Genomic DNA, 22558 nt, shown 5'->3' on the forward strand with positions numbered 1-22558 from the left:
TTAACTTATTATTAAATTGTTGTAAATAAATATCACTTTGGCAACCGAGTGTTAAAAAATGCTGGGAATTCACTTCAAGAGTGATTACTGATAAACTGTCAGAAAAAAAGAGAAAGTTTTAGAGAAGAAAAAAAAAATCACCCACTGAAGCTGCTACATTGTAACGACTTTCTACTTCGAGGACCTTGATACCAATGTAGTGGAGTGAAAAGTACAATATTTGTCTTTCAAATGTAGTGAAGTTAAAGTCATAAGTTTCCAGAAAAAAATAATACTCAAGTAAAGTACAGATACTCAAAAAGTGTACTACTTAAGTGTCCGCCTCTAACAATAGTCTACCACGGTCTAAAGGGCGGGGCTATACGGATAAAGGTTTTAGATCACTCACATGTGAGAAAAGCCGCGATTCTTATTTGTTGTAAGGTCTCTGTGTTCAAGTTTAGTGTATTTTTGTGAGACATTCGAAGTTGTAGCCACTTGTGTGCGGTTTATGAATGACAGTGGAGATTAAGAGGAACCGAATTATAATAATCTCCATTGATTCGCTACATTCGGAATCTACACAGCCTTTACAGCTCTAGGATGTTACTGCTGTTTCTTACCTTATTGCTTTTGGACGGTAAGTGAATTTCGGTCTCGGAGGTTTGGTTTCATTTTAGACATCAGCTGCGCAACAAATGCGTGCTCCGTTTTGCATTCCAGTCGCGCTTGAATCATTCCCCGTCGACATCTGCTGGACATTTCTCTAATAAATTAAAAATTCTGTGATCTTCACCCTCAGCCCGTTTTTACTGCTGCAAGCAAGGAGAAAATGTTTAACACGGTGTGAATTAAATCTATATACAGTCCATAATATGGATGCAATTGTGCTGTCAAAAAAAAAAAAACCCAAAAAAACAAAACAACAACAACATTTCATTTGCTGTTGATTGACATTTCATTTCGCAGTTTGTTCAAAGACGCTTGAAGTGCGGCGGCGATAATGAGTCGTTCGATAAATATTAATTGTTTTGGATTTTGGCCATAAACGTTACGTGTCTGGTGTACCTCAATTCTTGCTTTTTTATAAGAAATATATCAATAGGTCAGTTTTTATATATAAGCAATTTTTTTTTTTCTATTTCATTCTCTTTATTCTTTTGTCTTGGTTTAAACATTTTTAATTGTACAACTCTTTGTATTATGTATCTTTCTTTTTAGTCGATTTCTGTCTATTATGTACCAAGCACCTTACAAAGAAAGATCTGTAATTTCCTTGTATCTTGTGTACAATATAAAGCATTCTAAAAAAAAAAAAAAGTCTTATCCATCATATTTGCACAAATTACGGGTGTAACTTCCGGTCGCTTATGAAATACGTTTTTGAAATACGACCACAAAATCAAAGCAGTTAAAAAAAGCAGTTAAAGCAGTTAAAAAAAAAATAATAAAATACTTTTTTTTACTACGAATAAAGCCAAAAACAGTTTCCTAAACAACGTAACTCTAAAAATTAACATAATATTTTTCTCTATTAAGCGATAAAGTGGAAGTGAAGCAGTCAGTCAAGTTTAAATTATTTAGTAAAATGATTTCCATTTTAATTAAAAACGTATATAACAACCAGAATTAATGTAACAGTTTTAAAGAAAAAAAATGATGTTTTGTTATAGGGTGGATTAGTGACTAATGTGGGACTCCTAAGCTTTAGTGCATTTATGTCTTCTTTTACAACATTAAAGTGAACATGATTGGTGTTGAATTCAAGCAGGGGTGTCAAGTTATTGAAATTACTTGACTTTCTGGAAATTATGTCAGAAATCTGGCCATGAAAATGATCAAACAGGAAGTACCTCTTGTCAGTCCTCTGTCTTGTGTTTCTTGTGTTCCCGCCTCTTGTGTCCTTATTTGGTCATGTTCCTGTCCTTGTTCAGTGTGATTATTAGTTGAGTCTTGTCCAGCTGTGTTTTAGTCATTATCAGTAATTGTTATGTGTATTTAGTTCATGCCTGTTTAGTTAGATTTTGTCTGGTCTACTCGTTACTCCCCGGTGTTCCTGCCGATGTCAACCTTGCCTTGTCTTGCCCTGCCTTGTTTGAGTTCATTAAAGACTATTATTTGAGTTATCCTCGTTCCTCCCTGCTGTGTGCACCGTGACACCTCTTGTGAAGTTTACTGAAATGACAGTGACATAGGATTTAGACAAAATTAATGTTAAGGATATAAATCTGTTGTAAATAAAGCAATGTTCTAAATTGTTATCAAATTATATTTGTGATGTATTTGTACATCAAATTTTGCAATAATATTGTTAAAATTTTTGTCATCTCACTTTGGAAAAGGATGTTTCAAAAGTGGGACAGCATGTTTTGACTAATGTGGGACAGTCAAATATACTATGTTATTCAATTGATAAAATATACATTAAGAAAGTTAAATGCCATACATGTAATTTTGCTTTTTTTTTTTTTTTTTTTTGGTTCATAATGCAGCAATATTACTTGTTTTAAGATCCAGATTCAAAATTTAGAGACTAGAGGACGATGGGATCCTGGACCACGATGTGTCCATGAGTGGCCAGAGCTGCTTGTTTCTATTGTGTTTTTACCATTACAATTTGTCTAACACAAGCTTTGAAAAAGAAATTTTGTATCTGTCTCACGCAGTGTTTTCAATTGAAAGTAAGGTTACTAGTGTGTTATTGTATTCAGCAATAGCTATCATTTTTAATTTCTGTTCTGCAGGTGTGTTTGGAGCAGAAAGAGTTGAGACAATGACAGTGATTGAGGGAGATTCTGTTACTCTATACACAAATCTCACTGAGTTACAGAACGATGATACCATACTGTGGCTGTTTGGACCTAAAGACTCTGTCATATCTCAAATAACGAGAAAGCATAACCTGACTTCATTTTTTGTCACTGATGATGGGAGATTCAGAGACAGATTGCAGGTGGATCAAAAGACTGGATCTCTCACCATCAGAAACACCAGAATCAGACACTCGGGACAATATAAACTCAGCATCTCTAGAGAGAAGACTATGACCAAGATATTTGAAGTTATTGTTATCGGTGAGTATCTCGCGACACTGCATACTGTAAAAGCAGAATTAAAATACTCCAGCTCTGACCTGATTTTTATTCAGGTGTGGTTGGTGAGACGGATGGAGTGAAGTCATTGTCAGTGATGGAGGGAGAGTCTGTTATTCTACAGAATGATGTTTCTGAAGTACAGAGAGATGATCTAATAGTGTGGAGGTTTGGAGATAAAGGCGTCCTCCTGGCTAAAATTGATGTGGAAACTAATGACAGGTCAATAAACAATGCTGATGAGAGATTCAGAGACAGACTGAAGCTGGATCCGGATGGATCTCTGACCATCAAGAACACCAGAACTACAGACTCTGGACTTTATGAACTACAGATCAGAGGCCGTGAGAGCTCACAGCAATTCCTGGTTTCTGTGAGTGGTAAGTCTTTATAAAGCAAATCTTTCAATGTAGTGACAGACTCAGGTAAGCACTTGAATAGATACTTGCACCAATACTTGGAATACTTGGTGTTTGATTAACAGATTCAACATTTACATGACTACAAATAAATTTTTAAACAATTGACAGTAAGGCAGGGTGATATGATATGATTTTTTTTTTCAAAGGAGACTTTATTAGATAGTATTATATAGTAAATCGCACAAATATTGACAGTCCATTTCAGTGTTGTCATTGTTAAATAAATCTAAAATTATAAAAAAACATTGTTTTTGTAGTTGAAATAAAGCTAAAATAAAATAAATTATATATATTTATTTTAAAAAATGGTGTTGAAACAATTTGAAACAATGGTGTTGAAACAAGAAATTGCTAGTAAATTTCACAAACACTTGCAAAAACGGTATCACATTTAATCATACATGAAATTTGGAAAAATTAAAGTAAAACTACTCCATTAATCTTTGTTTTATTTACAACTTTTACAATAGTGTAGCTGAAATAAGTTTAACCTTAAAGGTGCTGTATGTAGGATTTTGACTCTACTAAAGCATAAAAATACCATAATATGTTTGCAGATATTTAAGAAACATGCTAAGTTCCCTATCTGTCGGTCACTACGAGTTATGTCGTGACGACATAGGGGATTTACTTGGGAGCCCCAATCATCTCTGACTTAAGAGAAAACGCCAATGAATATTGGCTAGTGGATTTTGCATACCTGCGCCACTCCCCGTGCACACGGGTATAAATAGGCGGCAGGTGCATCCACTCATTAGATTTTTGCTTCGGAGCCGAGTGGATGAACGTGTTGATCTCCACAAAGAGCCATTCATCATCTGTCTGGAAGCTGTTCTGGTTGGCGTTACGGTGCGAACAGCGGTGTCCCTGTCTGCAGCGATTCCCCTGGGCACTTCAACTAAAAAGAGCAGATTTCCTAAAAGAGCAAATCACGGTCGGTTCGCGTCTTTTTAAAGACGCCGTTCCGGCCGTGTCCTCTTGGTTGCGGTCGTTTCCTATCCTCCATCCACGGCCACGATCGTTGTCTTCAGTGTCTGGGCATCCAGCGCGCTGAAGCTGCGTTCGTGGATGGTTTATGCGTTCGTTCTGAGCGTGTAACCATGGCAGCGCTGCGATCGCGCCTCTCTCCTCACGGGATGGAGGGGCTCCTCTGTCACTACCGCTGGCTTCTCTGCCACGAGCAGAGAACCATCGGCTAGTGCTCTGGGCGATCTGAGGGTTACAGTGAGAGCCTTTCCGCCGGGCCAGTCCCCACGGACCTCTCACTCCTCCCGCAGCAGCTGTTCTGTGCGGCTCCCCGGTGATTCTGCTGTGCCGTCTCACGGCGTGCCCAGCGTTTCATTTGGTGCGCCGATAGAGGATCAGACGTCGATCGCAGCATCGGGGGATGGGCAATCGTCCTCTGAGGATGAAGATTCGGCGGGGCTGCCTCCCTCGGGAGTCGCGGCCGCCGCCGAATCGGACCCAGAGTTGACGGCCGTGCTTTCCCGGGCCGCCGCGAGCATCGGGCTGGAGGCGTGCACACCTCCTAGTCCTGAGCCCTCGCGGTGAGATGATTGGTTCCTCGGCACGGGCCGTGGCTCGCGACCACGCCCTGCCCCGGTTCCTTTCTTCCCGGAAGTGCATGGGGAGCTGACGAAGTCGTGGATGGCCCCTTTTTACGGCCAGAAGCGGCTCGTCTGCCTCCCCCATCCTCACTACCCTCGACGGCGGGGCAGCTAGGGGGTACGTTGACATTTCCCAGGTGGAGAGTGTGTTTGCGGTGCACTTGTGCCCGCAATGCACCACCACTTGGAGGAATCGTCTCGTCTCCCGTCCAAAGCCTGTAGGCTGACGGCCGCCCGCGGCCAAAGCTTACAGTGCTGCGGGCCAAGCTGCCTCTGCCCTGCATGCCATGGCTGTCCTGCGAGTACACCAGCCAAAGGCATTAAAATGCACGAGGGTAGTACCAACCCGAGGTTGATGCAGGAACTGTGCTCGGGGACTGACTGTGCCCTTCGGGCGATGGAAGTCACAGCGCAGTCCCTCGGGAAGGCGATGTCCACACTTGGGGTCCAAGAGGGCCATCTATGGCTCAGCCTTGAGAAGAGCGGTGTCGCCGCTCTCGTCTCCCAGGCCGGACTGTTCGGCGACACTGTCGAGGACTGTGCCCAGCAGTTCTCGGCAGTACAGAAGCAGACCGAGGCCAATTGGGTAACAGGTAAGTAGCTTGCCCCGGCGTGATGCACCGCTCCGCCGCAGGGCAAGCCCCAGTCTGCTTGTCGCCGTGGGCGCCCTCCCGCAACCTCCAGAGCTGCTCCGCTGAGACATTCGAAGTTGTAGCCACTTGTGTGCGGTTTATGAATGACAGTGGAGATTAAGAGGAACCGAATTATAATAATCTCCATTGATTCGCTACATTCGGAATCTACACAGCCTTTACAGCTCTAGGATGTTACTGCTGTTTCTTACCTTATTGCTTTTGGACGGTAAGTGAATTTCGGTCTCGGAGGTTTGGTTTCATTTTAGACATCAGCTGCGCAACAAATGCGTGCTCCGTTTTGCATTCCAGTCGCGCTTGAATCATTCCCCGTCGACATCTGCTGGACATTTCTCTAATAAATTAAAAATTCTGTGATCTTCACCCTCAGCCCGTTTTTACTGCTGCAAGCAAGGAGAAAATGTTTAACACGGTGTGAATTAAATCTATATACAGTCCATAATATGGATGCAATTGTGCTGTCAAAAAAAAAAAAACCCAAAAAAACAAAACAACAACAACATTTCATTTGCTGTTGATTGACATTTCATTTCGCAGTTTGTTCAAAGACGCTTGAAGTGCGGCGGCGATAATGAGTCGTTCGATAAATATTAATTGTTTTGGATTTTGGCCATAAACGTTACGTGTCTGGTGTACCTCAATTCTTGCTTTTTTATAAGAAATATATCAATAGGTCAGTTTTATATATAAGCAATTTTTTTTCTATTTCATTCTCTTTATTCTTTTGTCTTGGTTTAAACATTTTTAATTGTACAACTCTTTGTATTATGTATCTTTCTTTTTAGTCGATTTCTGTCTATTATGTACCAAGCACCTTACAAAGAAAGATCTGTAATTTCCTTGTATCTTGTGTACAATATAAAGCATTCTAAAAAAAAAAAAAAAAAAAAGTCTTATCCATCATATGAACCTTTGCACAAATTACGGGTGTAACTTCCGGTCGCTTATGAAATACGTTTTTGAAATACGACCACAAAATCAAAGCAGTTAAAAAAAGCAGTTAAAGCAGTTAAAAAAAAAATAATAAAATACTTTTTTTTACTACGAATAAAGCCAAAAACAGTTTCCTAAACAACGTAACTCTAAAAATTAACATAATATTTTTCTCTATTAAGCGATAAAGTGGAAGTGAAGCAGTCAGTCAAGTTTAAATTATTTAGTAAAATGATTTCCATTTTAATTAAAAACGTATATAACAACCAGAATTAATGTAACAGTTTTAAAGAAAAAAAATGATGTTTTGTTATAGGGTGGATTAGTGACTAATGTGGGACTCCTAAGCTTTAGTGCATTTATGTCTTCTTTTACAACATTAAAGTGAACATGATTGGTGTTGAATTCAAGCAGGGGTGTCAAGTTATTGAAATTACTTGACTTTCTGGAAATTATGTCAGAAATCTGGCCATGAAAATGATCAAACAGGAAGTACCTCTTGTCAGTCCTCTGTCTTGTGTTTCTTGTGTTCCCGCCTCTTGTGTCCTTATTTGGTCATGTTCCTGTCCTTGTTCAGTGTGATTATTAGTTGAGTCTTGTCCAGCTGTGTTTTAGTCATTATCAGTAATTGTTATGTGTATTTAGTTCATGCCTGTTTAGTTAGATTTTGTCTGGTCTACTCGTTACTCCCCGGTGTTCCTGCCGATGTCAACCTTGCCTTGTCTTGCCCTGCCTTGTTTGAGTTCATTAAAGACTATTATTTGAGTTATCCTCGTTCCTCCCTGCTGTGTGCACCGTGACACCTCTTGTGAAGTTTACTGAAATGACAGTGACATAGGATTTAGACAAAATTAATGTTAAGGATATAAATCTGTTGTAAATAAAGCAATGTTCTAAATTGTTATCAAATTATATTTGTGATGTATTTGTACATCAAATTTTGCAATAATATTGTTAAAATTTTTGTCATCTCACTTTGGAAAAGGATGTTTCAAAAGTGGGACAGCATGTTTTGACTAATGTGGGACAGTCAAATATACTATGTTATTCAATTGATAAAATATACATTAAGAAAGTTAAATGCCATACATGTAATTTTGCTTTTTTTTTTTTTTTTGGTTCATAATGCAGCAATATTACTTGTTTTAAGATCCAGATTCAAAATTTAGAGACTAGAGGACGATGGGATCCTGGACCACGATGTGTCCATGAGTGGCCAGAGCTGCTTGTTTCTATTGTGTTTTTACCATTACAATTTGTCTAACACAAGCTTTGAAAAAGAAATTTTGTATCTGTCTCACGCAGTGTTTTCAATTGAAAGTAAGGTTACTAGTGTGTTATTGTATTCAGCAATAGCTATCATTTTTAATTTCTGTTCTGCAGGTGTGTTTGGAGCAGAAAGAGTTGAGACAATGACAGTGATTGAGGGAGATTCTGTTACTCTATACACAAATCTCACTGAGTTACAGAACGATGATACCATACTGTGGCTGTTTGGACCTAAAGACTCTGTCATATCTCAAATAACGAGAAAGCATAACCTGACTTCATTTTTTGTCACTGATGATGGGAGATTCAGAGACAGATTGCAGGTGGATCAAAAGACTGGATCTCTCACCATCAGAAACACCAGAATCAGACACTCGGGACAATATAAACTCAGCATCTCTAGAGAGAAGACTATGACCAAGATATTTGAAGTTATTGTTATCGGTGAGTATCTCGCGACACTGCATACTGTAAAAGCAGAATTAAAATACTCCAGCTCTGACCTGATTTTTATTCAGGTGTGGTTGGTGAGACGGATGGAGTGAAGTCATTGTCAGTGATGGAGGGAGAGTCTGTTATTCTACAGAATGATGTTTCTGAAGTACAGAGAGATGATCTAATAGTGTGGAGGTTTGGAGATAAAGGCGTCCTCCTGGCTAAAATTGATGTGGAAACTAATGACAGGTCAATAAACAATGCTGATGAGAGATTCAGAGACAGACTGAAGCTGGATCCGGATGGATCTCTGACCATCAAGAACACCAGAACTACAGACTCTGGACTTTATGAACTACAGATCAGAGGCCGTGAGAGCTCACAGCAATTCCTGGTTTCTGTGAGTGGTAAGTCTTTATAAAGCAAATCTTTCAATGTAGTGACAGACTCAGGTAAGCACTTGGAATAGATACTTGCACCAATACTTGGAATACTTGGTGTTTGATTAACAGATTCAACATTTACATGACTACAAATAAATTTTTAAACAATTGACAGTAAGGCAGGGTGATATGATATGATTTTTTTTTTTTCAAAGGAGACTTTATTATATAGTATTATATAGTAAATCGCACAAATATTGACAGTCCATTTCAGTGTTGTCATTGTTAAATAAATCTAAAATTATAAAAAAACATTGTTTTTGTAGTTGAAATAAAGCTAAAATAAAATAAATTATATATATTTATTTTAAAAAATGGTGTTGAAACAATTTGAAACAATGGTGTTGAAACAAGAAATTGCTAGTAAATTTCACAAACACTTGCAAAAACGGTATCACATTTAATCATACATGAAATTTGGAAAAATTAAAGTAAAAACTACTCCATTAATCTTTGTTTTATTTACAACTTTTACAATAGTGTAGCTGAAATAAGTTTAACCTTAAAGGTGCTGTATGTAGGATTTTGACTCTACTAAAGCATAAAAATACCATAATATGTTTGCAGATATTTAAGAAACATGCTAAGTTCCCTATCTGTCGGTCACTACGAGTTATGTCGTGACGACATAGGGGATTTACTTGGGAGCCCCAATCATCTCTGACTTAAGAGAAAACGCCAATGAATATTGGCTAGTGGATTTTGCATACCTGCGCCACTCCCCGTGCACACGGGTATAAATAGGCGGCAGGTGCATCCACTCATTAGATTTTTGCTTCGGAGCCGAGTGGATGAACGTGTTGATCTCCACAAAGAGCCATTCATCATCTGTCTGGAAGCTGTTCTGGTTGGCGTTACGGTGCGAACAGCGGTGTCCCTGTCTGCAGCGATTCCCCTGGGCACTTCAACTAAAAAGAGCAGATTTCCTAAAAGAGCAAATCACGGTCGGTTCGCGTCTTTTAAAGACGCCGTTCGGCCGTGTCCTCTTGGTTGCGGTCGTTTCCTATCCTCCATCCACGGCCACGATCGTTGTCTTCAGTGTCTGGGCATCCAGCGCGCTGAAGCTGCGTTCGTGGATGGTTTATGCGTTCGTTCTGAGCGTGTAACCATGGCAGCGCTGCGATCGCGCCTCTCTCCTCACGGGATGGGAGGGGCTCCCTCTGTCACTACCGCTGGCTTCTCTGCCACGAGCAGAGAACCATCGGCTAGTGCTCTGGGCGATCTGAGGGTTACAGTGAGAGCCTTTCCGCCGGGCCAGTCCCCACGGACCTCTCACTCCTCCCGCAGCAGCTGTTCTGTGCGGCTCCCCGGTGATTCTGCCCTCTGAGGATGAAGATTCGGCGGGGCTGCCTCCCTCGGGAGTCGCGGCCGCCGCCGAATCGGACCCAGAGTTGACGGCCGTGCTTTCCGGGCCGCCGCGAGCATCGGGCTGGGCGTGCACACCTCCTAGTCCTGAGCCCTCGCGGTGAGATGATTGGTTCCTCGGCACGGGCCGTGGCTCGCGACCACGCCCTGCCCGGTTCCTTTCTTCCCGGAAGTGCATGGGGAGCTGACGAAGTCGTGGATGGCCCCTTTTTACGGCCAGAAGCGGCTCGTCTGCCTCCCCCATCCTCACTACCCTCGACGGCGGGGCAGCTAGGGGGTACGTTGACATTTCCCAGGTGGAGAGTGTGTTTGCGGTGCACTTGTGCCCGCAATGCACCACCACTTGGAGGAATCGTCTCGTCTCCCGTCCAAAGCCTGTAGGCTGACGGCCGCCCGCGGCCAAAGCTTACAGTGCTGCGGGCCAAGCTGCCTCTGCCCTGCATGCCATGGCTGTCCTGCGAGTACACCAGCCAAAGGCATTAAAATGCACGAGGGTAGTACCAACCCGAGGTTGATGCAGGAACTGTGCTCGGGGACTGACTGTGCCCTTCGGGCGATGGAAGTCACAGCGCAGTCCCTCGGGAAGGCGATGTCCACACTTGGGGTCCAAGAGGGCCATCTATGGCTCAGCCTTGAGAAGAGCGGTGTCGCCGCCTGCCTCCCAGGCCGGACTGTTCGGCGACACTGTCGAGGACTGTGCCCAGCAGTTCTCGGCAGTACAGAAGCAGACCGAGGCCAATTGGGTAACAGGTAAGTAGCTTGCCCCGGCGTGATGCACCGCTCCGCCGCAGGGCAAGCCCCAGTCTGCTTGTCGCCGTGGGCGCCCTCCCGCAACCTCCAGAGCTGCTCCGCCCCGTGCTGAATTGTCCCATATGCCGGTGCGTCGAGCCGCAGGAGTGCGGCGCCCCCCGTGTCCCAGTTGGCCCCTAATTGCCCAGATAGGCGACAAAGCGGCCCTGACACGGGCAACCCAGTGATGTGGGAAGCTGCTCTTTCTCAGGAGATGGCAGGGACAGCGCCGCTCTTTCCCCCGGGGGAGGGCCGGGTGGAAAATCTCTGGTTCTGTTCCGCCGCTGGCTCAAGGGCCAGCGGCCCCCACTTTGTCAAAAGAAAGAGCAATTTCCCTTTCCTCCGGGTTTTCAGGTCCACGGGCCGACAGTGTGCGACGCGTTGCCTCCTCACTCTCGCCCACGACCCATCTTGCCAGCGGCCAAGAGAGTGCGGTTCAGGGGACGCAGTGCCTCCCCACGCACCTCTAGCCAGTCCCCTCTGGGACCCAGGGAGTTTTGCGAGGATGCCTCAGAACGCACAGCCTTCTGTAACATCCCGCTCTACTCCCCTTCGCTGCACCACCACAGGTACGTCGATCGTGCCGTTGGAGCCATTTGCACGGCGTCTGGAGGCGTGGCTCACGCTGCCCAGCCCGTCTCGTTGGCTCACGCGCACGATTCGACTCGGCTACGCGATTCAGTTTGCCAGGCGACCTCCCAAGTCCAGCGGCGTTCTCGAGACTTCAGTGGTAGCTCGGAACGCTCCTGTCTTGCGCGAGGGGATTGCTGTCCTCCTGGCAAAGGATGCAATCGAGCCGGTCCCTCCAGCCGAGATGAGGCAAGGGTTTTTACAGCCCTTGCTTCATCGTACCTAGGATAAGCGGTGGTCTTCGACCAATCCTGGACCAGCAAGTCTTAAACCGGGCCATGCATACAGGCTCCCGTTCAAGATGCTGACGAACAGGTGCATGTCAAATGCATCCAGCCCCAGGATTGGTTTGCAGCGATTGACCTGAAGGACGCTTACTTTCATGTTTCGATCCTTCCGCGACACAGACTGCCTACAGTTTGTGTTCGAGGGTCGGGCATGGCAGTACAGGGTCCTCCCTTCGGCTGTCCCTGTCCCTCCCGTGTCTTCGCCAAGGCACGGAGGGCGCCCTTGCCCCGCTACGGGAAGTGGGCATCAGGATCCTCAACTATCTCGAGCATGGCCCGCGTGCGAGAACAGTTGTGTGATCACAGGGACCCAGTGCTTCAGCACTCAGCCAGTTGGGGCTTCAGGTCAACTGGGAAAAGAGCAAGCTCTCCCCTGGGCAGAGAATCTCTTTTCTTGGTGTGGAGTTAGACTCGGTGAGTATGACGCGCGCCTCGGAGGATCGCGCCCAGTCAGTGCTGAACTGCCTGAGTTCCTTCAGAGGCAGGACTGTGGTTCCTCTGAAACAGTTTCAGAGGCTCCTGGGGCATATGGCATCCGCAGTCGCAGTCACGCCACTCGGATTGCTTCATATGAGACCACTTCAGCACTGGTTGCACTCCCGAGTCCCGAGGTGGGCATGGCGTCGCGGTACACTTCGTGTGAACATCACACAGGAGTGTCGCCGCTCTTCAGCCCCTGGACGGACCTTGCCTTTCTACGGGCCGGGGTGCCCCTAGAACAAGTGTCCCGGCAAGTGTCCTTGTGTTCGGGCCGGTCTACTCTCACGTTGTCCTGAGACCCCGGCCTGGATACGTGCCTAAGGTTCCCACCACGCCCTTCCGCGATCAGGTGGTGAACCTGCAAGCCCTGCCCTCGAAGGAGGCAGATCCAGCCTTGGCGTTGCTGTGTCCCGTAAGAGCGTTGCGCATATACGTGGACCGCACCCAGAGCTTTAGAAGCTCTGAGCAGCTCTTTGTCTGCCACGGAGGTCAGCAGAAAGGGAAGGCTGTCTCCAAGCAGAGGTTGGCCCACTGGATAGTGGAGGCCATCGCCTTGGCGTACCAATCCCAAGGCGAGCCGTGCCCCCTAGGGGTGAGGGCTCACTCCACACGGAGTGTTGCCTCCTCCTATGCGTTGGCGCACGGCGCCTCCCTGCCAGACATCTGTAGAGCTGCGGGCTGGGCGACACTTAACACCTTTGCGAGATTTTATAATCTCCGCATCGAGCCAGTTTCTTCCCGTGTGTTGGGTAACAGGTAAGTGGCGGAAAGAGCTGGCCGGTGTCACGCTTGCTGCGCCATTCCCCCTCACCCGGGGATACGAGCGCCGTTTTCCTCCTCCAGTTCAGTTCCCCGGACGGCGAACCCTGGTGGAGTTCCTCCAGCACCCCCGGCAGTCAGACTGGGCGGAGCAGTCTGACGCCAGGCCCAGTATTTGTGTTAGCTCGCCCGGGTCTCCGGTCAGCCCCTGTACTGGGCTAGGTGTCCGTATGGCTTGATTCTCTCGGTAATCCCATATGTGTATTCTACCACGGTAAGGTTTCCCTCACGGTAAACCCGTGTCTTCCCTTTGACAGAGCCTTCTGTCAGGCCCTGCTGGCAGCTCTCCTCCCTACCCTTAGGTAGGATCTGCCCCAGGGTCCAGTCGTATGTAGTACTGCCCCAGGCCTGGGTCAGTCCATATCAGTGTCTCCACATGTTACCTCCCTTCGGGCAGGATGTGGCCTCCGTAGCGCCCTTCTCTGGAAGGCTCGCTTCCCCGTCGTTACTGCCAAGCTGTAACAACAAATAGGAAAGACTTGAAGCTATCTTTCATTGAAGGTTGAAATCCCTTCCGACTTCTGTGGGAAAAGGAACAGCGGCTTGGCTATCTCCAGCAGCGATGTACTCAGTGGTCCCTGCGGGCACCCAGGTTAGCGAATTTGCGCTGGGGCGATGGGAAGGTTGCGACCTTTCGCATGGCATTTGTCTGTCACGCGCTCGCTTGTCAGCATCTGCATGCCACAAGGTTGTGACGGGGTTCAGGTTGTGGCGCTTTCCATAAGACCCTATGTCGTCACGACATAACTCGTAGTGACCGACAGATAGGGAACGCCTCGGTTACGACGTAACCCTCGTTCCCTGATGGAGGAACGGAGACGTTATGTCCCCATGCCACAATCTTGAACCATCGCTGGTTGCCAGGGACTCGTTCTCGGCTCCTCAGCGTAAAACCTAATGAGTGGATGCACCTGCCGCCTATTTATACCCGTGTGCACGGGGAGTGGCGCAGGTATGCAAAATCCACTAGCCAATATTCATTGGCGTTTTCTCTTAAGTCAGAGATGATTGGGGCTCCCAAGTAAATCCCCTATGTCGTCACGACATAACGTCTCCGTTCCCTCCATCAGGGAACGAGGGTTACGTACGTAACCGAGACGTTAACATACTTGTTTATCTGAAAAACAATGCTACAGTAAGTTATTCTCCTTTGAAAATGAGCATTCCGGCCCGGAATGTCTGTGTTTGTTATGGTTTGTGAAACCCGCCCACTGCCAATTTACCCAATTGTATTTCGGCACCCCGGGTTGCCAGTTGGCGGAAAACACAGCATATTTAATTTCGTTCATCTTCATGTGCGCTCGTTCCTGTTGGTGTCGTTAATCTGGCAACCTGCGTGTGTGTCAAGTCTGAGGAGGAGGGGCCGGGTGAAAGAAACCCTCTCCAATATTATGAATTTGGACTGCAATACCTGTCAATCCTACATACAGCACCTTTAAAGGGATAGTTCATCCAAAAATTGAAAATTACCCCATGATTTATCCATATTTATCACTTTATAAAGCAAAACATCCAGCTTCTGGTGGACCATGACTTATGAAGAATGTATAATGCCTCTCGCAGTTTAAAACACGAAGCGACGTAGGCCATAACGTAAGTGGATATTTGGATGGATTTTTCTTAAAAAAAACAATCGATTTGCTTCAGAAGACCTTTATTAACCCCATTCCCACCCACCCCATAGCCATGTTGTGCAGTTTTATGGTCGATGGATGGACTTTTTTGAGCTTCAAAATCCCATTATAATGCTTGGAAGAGCCAGGATTAATTTTATTATAACTCAGATTGTGTTTGTCTGAAAGAAGAAAGTCATATACACCAAGGATGGCTTTAGGGTTAGTAATTGTAATTTTTAGGTGAACTAAAACCCTTGTCTTTGTCTTAAAATGACTAATCTGAAACTAAAATAATTTAAAGCTAAAGTAATTGCAAAAGTACATAACAAAGTTGCTAAAAACTAAAATCAAAATTGCAAATATAAAAATAAAAGCTTTCACTGTAGTGTCCGAAGGACTTACTTTTTGACACTTATTTGTTTATGGTCATTTCAGTGTTTTAGATCATCACATTCACTGTCTCAGAATCAGAAAGAGCTTTATTGACAGCTATGTTTTTGTATTGTCAACTATGTCTTTAGCTGTTCCAGATTCAGAACCGTCTCCAGGTCTCATAGCAGGAATTGTTGTTGCTGCTCTGCTTTTGGCTGCAGTTGTATCCTCTGTTGTGGTTCACTATCGCCGCAAGATCTCTGAACTAGAAAAAAAAATGGGTGAGTATTACAACTGATAGAACAGGATGGAAACTATGAGCTATATGATTTTTGCATATGCATGTTTTCATTTGGTTCTAGATTTTTTTTATTCTATTTGTTTTATTGTACCATCCTGATTCTGAGTGAATAGATTAATTTGCCATGCAAATAGATTTCCCACATTGTCTCACTGCGTGTAATTGAACAGTTCATATTTAAAGGAATAGTTCACCCAAATTGAAAATTACCCCATGATTTACTCACGCTCAAGCCATTCAAGATATGAATTATTGATATGTATATGAATTCTTCTTTCAGATTAGCACAATCAGAGTTATATTAAAAGATATCCTGGCTTTTCCAAGCTTTATAATTGTAGTGGAAAGGGCTTGAGATTTTGAAGCCCAAAATAGTGCATCCCTCCATCATAAAAATGATCCACACAGCTACAAAGGGTTAATGAAGTAAAGCAATGGGTTTTAGTAAGAAAAATATCCATATTTAAAACTTTATAAACTAATAATCTGCTTCAGGCAAACAGTCATACACAAGTTGAGTTGTCATATGATGAATTGACAAATTCGGAAGTGCAAAGCATAAAGCAAAAACAAAAGACCAGTCACAAATTAGAAGTCTAAACTGAAAATATTTAAATGTTGTAGGATTTTGGTATAAGAGCTTGAGTTTGCTGCCCAGCCCTATTTGATTGAACCGTGAGAGGCATCTACTCTCACCTAAGCTCATGCTACTCCTACGTCCTCCACTATGTGTCGGGTCAGAGGTCACTCTTCTGCTGGAACTCGACTTGTATGCTGTTTGGCAGAAGCTAATAGGTTTTAAATATGGGTATTTTGTTTCATAAAACCCCATCGGTTCACTTCAGAAGGCCTTTATTAACCCTCTAGAGTCATATGGATTAATTGATGGATGGATGGTCCCATGTGAAAAAAAACTGCACTTCCATAATGTACACTGTAAAAAAAATTGTTCCAAAAAGTTGTTTCAACTTAAAATAATTTGTTACCCCGCTAACTTAAAATGTTTAGTTTAGTCAACTTGAAATTTGAAGTTACTCAATGTTAATTTAAGGGACAACTGGAATATTTTAGTTGATATAAACTAAAAATTTTAAGTCACAAACAAATTATTTTAAGTTGAAACAACTATTTTTTTACAGTGTACTTAAAGTGCTCTATTTTCAGTAATGTTGTACTTAATGTACTAAAACTTATTATTTAGTACTTCTTAAGATAAACTTAAGATCATCTAAGTGTACTCAACTGTGCTATTTTGAGACACCATGTATATGAATTAAAATGTGCTTTTTAACATACTATATATGTATTTTAAAAATGTATTTAGTTACCACTTGTAGTACACTTGAACCCATCTTTTATACACTAGTACATTCAAGTGTACTAAAAGTAGTAACTAAATACTTTTTTTTTTTTTTTTTTTTAATACAGATATAGTATGCACTTTTTGAGCTTCATAATATCAAGCCCCATTAACTAGCATTATAAATCTTGGAAGAGCAAGGATATTTGTAATTGAACTCCAATCGTGTTTGTCTGAAAGAAGATACTCATCATTGACTATTGACATCATTGACAATCATTGGATAATTTCAAATTTTAGGTATACTTTCCCTTTAAATATATTCATAATATTTCTTCTGCAATTGCAATTATGCCTGTGTAGCTTTCAAGCCTACTTTATCATATGTGATACACGCATTTTTAAGGACAACAGTTGAAGAGTATAAATGCACCTTTTGTCACAAAGTGAAAATGATGTACAGTATAATCTCGTTGTAAAATTTAGCTTGATCTCATGGACACATTTCACATTTCTCTTTGAAGAGAAGAAAGTGTCAGTGGCAGATGGAGATTCTGTCATTCTGGAGACTGAAACTAACCTACAGGGAGATGATGAGGTACACTGGTGGTATCACGATGACCACAATCTCATCGCTGAAATCAATGGAGTGACCAAACAGACACATGGTGGTTTTGATGAAAGATTCAGAAGCAAACTGGTGCTGAATGATAAGACTGGATCTCTCACCATCAATAACACAATGATTATTCACTCTGGACTCTATATACTACAAATCAGCAGCAACAGCACCAATAAGAGAATCAACAAGCGATTATTCTTACAGTCACAAGTGAGTAGATCAATGATAATGCACTGTGTGAACAGATTAGATTATTTTATTCGATTATAAAGTGCAATAAAATTTGAATTACTTTTTGTTTTTATTAGGTGTCCAAGCCAAAACACTACAACTAAAACATGCAACATGCAAACTAGGTTGTTGAAATGTGATGTTGAAAATGCAAACTTAATTCACATTCTGATTCTCCCCTGTGTTTCTGTGTGTTGCTGTGACATGAAGTGAGGACAGTGCCAGTGATGAAGGGAGAATCTATCCTTCTAAAGACTGATACTGAAATACAGAGTGATGATGAGATACTGTGGACGTTTGGACCTGAAAACCGTCTCGTTGTTAAAACTGATTCAGGAAAGACTAGTATTGGTCAGAAATTCACAGGCAGAGTGGAGCTGAACACGTCGAATGGATCTCTCACCATCAAAAACATTGAAACCACAGACACTGGACATTTTAAACTACAGGTCATCAACAGCAAACATACCACATTCAGAAGATTCAATGTGACTGTCACAGGTGAGTAGAACAACATTTATTCTAACAACTATATGTGAAGACTTCCAATGCAAAAGCCTCTAAAAGCCACCTCTGTCAAAAATGAGATAATGATACTGAGATAATGATACTTCAAACCCGCTAAATCCCAGACTCAGCCCATTCAGAAGTACTGGTACTTAGGTAGAAACATATATATGGAGCCTGATAAAAATGTTAATTTTAAACAAAAACCTCAGACGGATTTAGAACTATTCATATATATATATATATATATATATATTACACAATACACTCTTAAAGTTCTTTATTGGCATTGACAGTTCTCTGAAGAAGCTTTAACATCTATAGAACATTTCCATTGGACAAAAGGTTCTTTATGGAGTAAAAAGGTTCCATGAAATTTCACACTAGAGCATTATGACACAATTAACTCAACAGAAACAGTTCACGTTTAGGTTGTCAATCAATAAAAAGACAAAACACCATAGAAGCATTTTAATTCAATAGTCCTTAAGTCTTAAATGCACCTATTATGGGTTATGAAAGGTTTAAATTTTGGTTTTGGGAGTCCACAGCAACAGGTTGACATGCATGCATGGTCAGAAAACACTTTCATTGTCTTATAATATCCATTTATTTTTACCTTATTTGCTCAACGACTCCCAAACGATTCGTTCAATGATTCATTTTTAAAAATCCCGCCTTTGCATGACGCTAACCTGCGGTGATTGGTCCGATAGCCCAGTTTGTTGTGATTGGTTTTCCCGGGTCTGCACGCGCAACAAGTGGGCGGGCATAAATATGCTAATGTTTCATGTTGATGTCAACATGAAACGGCTAGAGATTCGTTTTATAAACGACTCGTTTCACTGACTCTTTCTTTTGAGAAACAATATCTTTATACATGTGCACTTTCAGATTTAAAACTTTGCAGGATGTTTCCATTCACTTAGAGCTGTGTTACACACTGCATGAAAGGTAGTTTTCAAAAATCCATAATAGGGGCACTTTAAAATGCTTTTGGTGAGGAACAGACTAAAATCATCCCTTTAAAATCTTCTCCTCCATCCACCACATCTTCTGAAGCCAACAGGAAAATGAACAAAGTCTCAATATTTTTTTTTTGTTGTTGTAAATAATAGACTTGACTTTCTGTAATTTTCAGAATAATTAGGAGCTTTCGCCTTCTTTGAGATTGTGTAGCTGTAACATCATCCATATGCACTGTAAAAATAATAATAAAATCGTTGATTTAACCTAAGGTAAGTATACTGATTGTCTTAAAATTCAGAGCTCATTGAAACTAAAAAATTGAGTTCACACATGAAAAGAGTTTAGTTTGATTAACAGAAACTCAAAATATTTTTATCTGAGCAACATTCATTTTCTTAGTTGATTTGACAAAAGAAAAACAGTTGTGATAAATCATGAAAATGATTTTTTCGTATGGTGTGTAGATGCACATGCATATTGTTTCGTTCTCTTTTTTCAGTTTCAGTGATTCTCTCTGTATTTTTATTTAGGTTCCACAGGAGAACGACTGAATGATTCAGTGACTGTAGGGATGCCGCTGTTGAAATGAGGTATGAATGAATGATTGATATGTCACGCCCACCAATGTCAATCACTGTGACATCATCAGTATTTCAGCGCAACAACATTTTTCTGATTTTACGAAAGGGAATAACGTGTGTTGTTGAGCTGTTAAACTCACCAAGATGTAAAACTTTTTTAAGATGAACTGGGAAACGTGTATGAAACTCTTCCATTATTAACTTAGCAACTGGATGCACATCCCACTTATTCCATTAAGCATTTTTACATGAAAGACAAAAATGTTAAACCTACGGACACTCATCTCAGAAGCTATTTCTTGATGTACAAATCATTTTAAAAATATAAAGAATGTTCTTCCACTATCAAGAATCTGTTGTGGAATGGAAAGGTTCTTTGGATGTTAAAGGTTGTAGAACATATGACATATAAATAACCAGTTTTTGCATTTACATTTACATTGTCATTTAGCAGATGCTTTTATCCAAAGCGACTTACAAATGAGGAAAACAATAGAAGTAATCAGACTAACGATAGAGCAACAGTAAACAAGTGCTATGACAAGTCTCAGTTAGTCTAGCATGGTACACATATCTAGAGCTGTATATATATATAGAATAGAATAGGTAAGTGTTAGTATTAGTTGGTCAGGTGCTGGCAAAAAAAAAAAAAAAAGATGTGTCATTAAAATGTCCTTTTAAAATGTTTTCTTTTTAATCAATGCTTTTATTCAAATCTTTTCACAAATGATATGGGGCGGGGGACTATATGTATATACACACACTGTTACTGTTTTATGTCTTTTGTCTCTTAAAAATGGTTCTAAACAGTACCAAATTAGGGTTCTTCGGCTCGTAACAATAGTGGATCCCTTTTGATGCTAAATAGAACCCTTTTATATAAGGTTTCATAAATAACCGTGCTTGTAGGACATGGTGTTATAAATACCCTTTTTAATAATAGTTTATTTTTGTTCGTCAGTATTTTTATATTATTAATACAATTTGAAAATTAAAATTTATAGAAATTTTAAGAAATAAATATTTTAACTGTTGAGTGTGTTGCCAGTCTGTCTTGAGCTCCAGAAAGCGAGTAAAGATGTGGCTTTGACAGTTACAGATTTGAAAAACAAAAAGGCTGGAAAAAAGAACCCTGAACTCCAATGCAAAGAACCATCTTAGCATATGAAAGGTTCTTCACGATGATACGGTTCTAAATAGAACTGTTACTATGTGTAAAGAACCTAGAACAATATGTTTTACAGAGCGTAGTTGTTGCTGTGATGCCTTTGAGAATGTAAAAGAATGTCTAGGTTTATTGTGAAGCAGAATATTTCATTGCATGTATTGTGTATAAACTCTTGTCAAGAGAAATGAAGTGCTCTCTTCCAAACAATTCCAAAGATCTGAATGATAAAAGATATTCAAAAAGCAGAAAATCTTGGAGATTCTCTAGAGGCCATGAAGTTTACATAAGGTGACAAAATGTCACTCACATGTATAACACATCCTGCAAAGATGACTTATGTGTGTGAGTGAACATGGGTTCTGGGAGACAAGTGCATTGTTGAGTGTAACTGTCAAATATGCAGACAGTTTGGAATGAAATGTCTAGAAAGATCTGGTAAGGTGTATAATAAAATGTGTGTATTGCTAAATGCCATTGATGCAAGTAAGAAATGTATTCAAGCAGGTAAACAAAGCAATGAAGCAAGAAATGTAACAATTAATGCATTTGTTCAGTAAATGTATTTATTCAAATCTTTTGATATATGATGTAGAGGGGGGAAATTATATATATATATATATATATATATATATATATACACACACATACATACTGTTACTGTTTTATGTCTTTTGTTGTGTGCTATGTTGCCTTCAAGATAAGAGAAAATAAATGAATGTTTAGGTTTATTGTTAAGCAGTCATTTTCCATTGCATGTATTTTTGTATAATAAACTCTGATAAAAAGAAATACCTCTGATATCCCAGAATTACTAACTGTGAAATTTGATCAGAATAATTAATGATAATCATAAAAAGTGCTGAATATTTTTAAAATGGCAATTATGGTTTTGCATTGTTAAATGTTATGTTGAAAATTGTCATCCATTTGTTTTAAGCCATGTTTAGTTATTATTAATATTATTATTATTATGTCAAAGTTAGACAAAATTCAGATTTGAAGAATTTCAACTGGAAACTTATGCAAACACTGAAAGACAGCTTTTCAAGGTTTGACAGATCTGACAACAGTTTAGCAATAATAGAGATCAGTCAACAATTGAAAGCGAAAAACATTTTAGGATTGTGTAATCGCTTTTGAGGAGGCCTACGCACATGCACTTTGTTTTCACTTTCGCTTTCGAATCCACTCAGGTTCAGCAGGGAGGGAGGGAATATGCCAATTCTCGTAATCTTAAAATGACAAAACGTGACGTTATATTCGGAGCTGTTCACGTCTGGGAATTATGTGTTTCGTTTATGTTCACGTTACTTTTGTTTTAAGAGATTAGTCTAAATTGGCAAAGTCAATTACACGATTTTTAAAACATAAATGTGACCCTGGACCACAAAACCAGTTTTAAGTCGCTGGGGTATATTTGTAGCAATAGCCAAAAATACACTGTATGGGTCAAAATTATTGTTTTTTCTTTTATGCCAAAAATCATTAGGAAAGATTATGTTTCATGAAGATATTTTGTAAATTTATTTCTGTAAATATATCAAAACTTAATTTTTGATTAGTAATATGCATTGCTAAGAACTTCATTTGGACAACTTTAAAGGCGATTTTCTCAATATTTAGATTTTTTTGCTCCCTCAGATTCCAGATTTTCAAATAGTTGTATCTCGACCAAATATTTTCCTATT

The 22558-nt window shown here is 41.2% G+C and overlaps 1 protein-coding gene across 3 annotated transcripts; it reads left to right on the forward strand.

Moving 5' to 3' along the window:
• The first annotated feature begins 315 nt into the window (after positions 1–315).
• On the forward strand, positions 316–21637 carry LOC131531425 (uncharacterized). Of its 3 annotated transcripts, XM_058762167.1 has the most exons (9): positions 316–619; positions 2724–3053; positions 3128–3451; positions 8070–8399; positions 8474–8797; positions 15341–15472; positions 17317–17624; positions 17856–18146; positions 19652–21637. In XM_058762167.1, exons 1-8 carry the CDS (start codon positions 583–585, stop codon positions 17856–17858), a joined length of 1788 nt encoding a protein of 595 aa, XP_058618150.1. In that variant the 5' UTR covers positions 316–582; the 3' UTR covers positions 17859–18146; positions 19652–21637. The 3 variants fall into 3 exon arrangements, with proteins under 3 accessions (XP_058618150.1, XP_058618149.1, XP_058618148.1); XM_058762165.1 differs by lacking the exon at positions 316–619 and having other exon boundaries at positions 1296–3053; XM_058762166.1 differs by lacking the exons at positions 316–619; positions 15341–15472 and having other exon boundaries at positions 1293–3053.
• Positions 21638–22558: the final 921 nt, after the last annotated feature.

The sequence above is a fragment of the Onychostoma macrolepis genome, chromosome 22, assembly GCF_012432095.1.
Source record: "Onychostoma macrolepis isolate SWU-2019 chromosome 22, ASM1243209v1, whole genome shotgun sequence".
Classification (NCBI taxonomy): Eukaryota; Metazoa; Chordata; class Actinopteri; order Cypriniformes; family Cyprinidae; genus Onychostoma; species Onychostoma macrolepis.